The 4,829-nt window shown below is 37.2% G+C and overlaps 1 protein-coding gene across 3 annotated transcripts in view; it reads right to left on the reverse strand.

Annotated features, from left to right (window-relative positions):
• Positions 1-2,049: 2,049 nt before the first annotated feature.
• Positions 2,050-4,829, reverse strand: part of mfsd3 (major facilitator superfamily domain containing 3) — a 16,554-nt gene continuing 13,774 nt past the window's right edge. For all 3 annotated transcript variants that reach the window (XM_027141325.2, XM_027141332.2, XM_027141335.2), the window contains exons 5-6: positions 4,401-4,510; positions 2,050-2,367 (exon numbers count right to left, since the gene is read on the reverse strand). In XM_027141325.2, the coding sequence (XP_026997126.1) occupies positions 2,164-2,367; positions 4,401-4,510 (314 nt within the window). In that variant the 3' untranslated portion in view covers positions 2,050-2,163. The remainder of the gene's footprint in view (positions 2,368-4,400; positions 4,511-4,829) is intronic.

The raw sequence follows: 4,829 nt of genomic DNA on the forward strand, positions 1-4,829 counted from the left end.
AGGTTTCTCAAAAATTCCAATATATGAATAACAATTAACAGCTAGTCATTCTGCTGTCTGTTTTCCTTTAAACACAGATTATTTTCTCCTATTTTTTAATGGAATTAATTGAAACATTAATTGTGTGCAGAATAATTCAAAATAAATTAAAAGCAAACGCTATAATCCAGGTGCTAGTGGATCAAACAGAGCACAAAAGAATTATTGGTCCACATGTTGTAAACTTAAAAAACTGTTGTTATTTACCTTCTGAGGTCAGATTAATAATTGACATGGCTTATTAGCAAAAGACATTGATGAGAACAAAATATTAAAGATGTTTGTAACAGAGAATTGTGCCTTTATTCTACAGATCAAGACGTGTTTGTACAGAATCCATGAAAAAATTCTTTATCTTATACTGTAGATATAATCATAAACCAATGATTAACATGTTAGCTGCTTATCTGCACTTTTGTAAACAAGGAATTATAAATGTGCTGGACCTTCACATTCTTCAACATCCCTGATCTATATTAGTATAAGTCTAGTATAAGAGAGATCAAGAACAAACCTTTGCACCTTTGTCATTGCATAGGAAATTTCAAGCACTGGAGTGACAATAAATAGAAATGGTGTGGCTGAAGAAGATATTCTACATCCAAGGGTTTACATATACAGTATTTTACATCCACAAAAGGCCTATATATTAATTTTATGAATAATAATAATAATAATAATAATAATAATAATAATAATAATAATAATAATAATAATAATAATTTGGTCTATTTCAAGGAAATATCTGATGCTTTCTGAGTCATAAATACACTCTCTTTCTTTATCTCTCTTTTTTATACAATGTCTTTCAAATGGACAAATACAGTAAATTAATTATTAATTTTAATTTAATTAATTTTTTTCCCCAAAAATTAAATTGATGCTCAATTACAGAAAAGACAGTAAAAGAAAAAAATTCTAAAACTACTAGATATTATAATTCTCTATCATAACATACACTTCTACTGGGTTTTCATTACATGCCAGTTACTAGAGCCCTAATTTATGTTATATATTCTGGTAAACATTATATATTTGAAATAATACTGAGTTTGTATTTGATATATTAAAGGTGTGAGTAAAATGCTGGCTACTGCTCTTGTGGCAATTCTAATAGCATGCTCTCAGCACTGGCTCAGTTGTTTTGGCGTATTTCAATTTCCTGACTGAAAAGCGTGTTGGGACGATCCGCTAGTATGATCCGCCGTTTCTCGCATGCTGGCAAAGTTTGTTTTCATAGGTCTTTTAGTATGTCTAGTACCAGGATTCTACCCTGGTTTGAAGATTTGAAGCATGTGCATTTACACTACATTAGTGTGATCACTTTTATTCTGCTGCAATATCTTTGTTTTTCCTGGTCACAAGTTAACAGCACCAACCTTCTAACCTGTAGCGTGTCTGTTACCTGTAAGAGGGTGATTCTGGGGGTAAATGTGATGCTAAGAGACAAATGCAAAAATGTAATTATTTAATTTACTTTGATTAACGTAGTTTTATACGTATTGTATCCCAGCCCAAACACCCCCACTCTCCTGTAGCTGCTATAATTAGGAGTTTTAACCCACTTGTGATATTTTCTCTGTGACTCTGCTGTTAGGATAAACCATTTACTAAAGACGAATGAAGGAAAGCAGTAAAAGTGATCAAATCAACACTGGCATTCTGTACACTTCTGTGTTAATGAGTAGTGTTAGTTTAATGAAACGCATTAAGTGATTTGCAATAAACTCCTGTAACCCTGCAGAGGATAAAGCAGCTACTGAAGATGGGAGACTGACATGGTTAAACCACACAGTGCTGAATCCCACTGAAATGGCTGAATCTAACTGCGGTATTGCTAATCGCTATTGCTTTTTGTGAAGGCTTTTCACACCCTGATGTACTCAATGGATGCTGCTTCGTTCTAATACGCATTGAATATATAGAAAATGTTTGGTTTAAGTAATGCATCCAGCATTTCAAGCAGAAAATTCCTTTTTTTCTTCTTCTTTGTAGTTGTTCTTTCAGGACACACACACACACACACACACACACACACAGACAGACACACACACACACACACACACACACACAGACAGACACACACACACACACACACACACAGTCTCTCTTCCGGCCCTTGATTTACTGTGGCTGCTCTTTGAGTTGCTCCTTCAGCACTCCCGTGTCCATGGCTCTCCAGACGTGTAGGGCGCTGCTGGAGGTGAGGAAGAGGAAGAGGAGGAAGGCGATAGGGAAGCCCACCGTGTCTACTATGGCTCCGGCTAGGGCGCTGAATGACAACTTCCCTAAAACCTCCAGGGTGGCCAAGAAACTGTAGTGAGTTGCCTGAAATAGGAAAAAAAGGGAATGAGTCATTATTAAATATCAATAATGACTAATTACTACTTATTAACTACAAATGTGAGGAAATAAGTCAGTTGCCTCAAGCAGATTTTTTCTTAAACTTTATCTGCACAAATGCAGTGTAAATCATCTCTGTTTTGATCATGAGCATCATTTTATTTGAAACTTAATCATCATTCTGCCATCTAACAGGTTTTTCCCACAGGCTGTACATACACTCCCTGTTCCGTCTTAGACGATGTGTGTTATTCGATAACATGTTACACAACCATGTTATACCAGTTAAAAAAAGTTTTTTGTTAGCTTTCAAACAAAACCATTCCTGGGTCTCTGTGATCTCCAGAGTCCATGAAAGAGGCACCAGAACTCAATCGGTTTAGCCGACTTTGGAGCTTTATTTTTCCATCACTTCAGGTGTTTCAGTTCAGGTTTAAGTCTATCATTTTCCTCAGGTCAGAAATTATGGTGACAGAAGAATTTATATATTTTTCCCGCAATAGAGCAGGCTTTATATACACTCTCTGCAACCTAAGGTCTCTTTAAACAACATGTATTAGCCAACATTTTATCTTTAGCTTCATCTTAAGCATGGACTTTATAGACGATTATTAATGAACAGTAACATAAATAATCCTCAGAATACATGAAGTTGAAATCCAAAATGCTTTCTAATGACCATATAGTGCACTACATAGGGGCAAATCTTATTAAGTTTATTACCTTGGGATGTAAAGCCTCTGGTCTGACAGGTCGGTAGTTTTCAGTCTTATTACAAAAATGTACACATTGAGTTGCTATAACAACCTGATAAATAAATTTATTTTGGTGTTTTGTTGAACTCAAAAGAACCTGTGATTACAAATAACATGCCTGGAAGCTTTGCTAAGATTTTGTATGGCTTCTTTGAACGCTAACCGTGCACTCAGGCACTTCCCTCGTTCGTTCAGCTCGGCCACTAGAGTCAAGTGAAGCACTTTTATTTCTGCAGACTTGTTTAAAGTGTTGTGTTTCTCTCTCCGGAGCTTTTCACAAGCACTCACAGTATCACCTATCCGTCACCCAATACTGCCTTAGGAACACAAACGGACTGATGACTGAACACACACAGACACACAGGTTTTAGTGATATGTGCAGCATATCATTAGTGCAACTAAGAGTCAGAGAACTGAAGTAACTAAAATTCAGGGACAGATTGACATTTCCTCAGTTTTTCTTGTATGTACTTTAATGTGTCAGGCTTTTTTTTACTTCTCTTTTTTAAAATTTACATTTGTAGTAATAATAGAATTCAAAAACGTGTGTTTTTTTTAAACGTGTGTGATTGGCGTTGATGAGGCGTCTGTGAAAAGAAGGCAGCACTTCGTTCCTCTTGATGTGTCAATATGAAAGCTTGGAGCTCGCACTACACAGTGGATGAGTGACACTAGAATGTGCCTGTGAAGTCTGAGAGAGGCAGGTGTGTAACAGGGACGAGGCCGGAGAGCGTTCGAACACACTCAGAGTCCCAAAAATCACACACAATTCAAACACTGTGCACCGATATGGGGATTCATGCGTGTTGCTGTCTTTGTCAGAGCGTTCATAGAAAGAAATAAACACTACATCTACTTCACAGAGTGGGATGTGACAAGCAAAAAAAAAAAAACAACAACAAAAAAAAACCCAGACATCCTGTTTTGGATGCATGTCATTTATATGAATTTACACCACAACACTATAGAATTGATTCTGTTTGATCAGGGTGCCAATATTAATGCACTCATCCTGATACAGAAGTGACAACCAGTTATTCTACACATGCAGCCTACAGTAACCTGTAACCATAGTAACAGTGTTTACATGGTGTTAAATGAAGCAACACTTTTGTCCTGTTTTTGTGTCTTCAGTTTGCTTCAATCTGACGTTTGGATTAAGTAAACTGGTCTAGGATCAGTACACACCGTTGCCTGGTGTACACAGTGCGGGTAGAGAGGTTTTTTCCACTGATCTAGGATCAGGTGTGCTTGTACTGTACCTGGATGTTCTCCTCAGCTCTCTGTGTGCAGTGCATCATACAGGTAAAGGTGAGCGTCGTGATGAGGCCTGCGATGAAGTGCTGCGTGCTCAGACTCAACACTGCCATGCCTGGGGGAGAGAGAGTGAGCGAGCACACACACACATACACACACACACACACACACACACACACACAGAGAGAGAGAGAGCGAGAGAGAGAGAGAGAGAGAGAGAGAGAGAGAGAGAGAGAGAGAGAGAGAGAGAGAGAGAGACAGACAGACATTCAAAGTCAAAAACAGAGCTAATAATCTGGAATTATTTTATCCTGAATTATCTACATTTATTTATTATCCTGAAGTTCTATTCTTTCTTTCTTTCTTTCTTTCTTTCTTTCTTTCTTTCTTTCTTTCTTTCTTTCTTTCTTTCTGTGTGTGTGTGTGTGTGCACA

The sequence above is a fragment of the Tachysurus fulvidraco genome, chromosome 9 (assembly GCF_022655615.1).
Source record: "Tachysurus fulvidraco isolate hzauxx_2018 chromosome 9, HZAU_PFXX_2.0, whole genome shotgun sequence".
In the NCBI taxonomy this organism is placed as follows: Eukaryota; Metazoa; Chordata; class Actinopteri; order Siluriformes; family Bagridae; genus Tachysurus; species Tachysurus fulvidraco.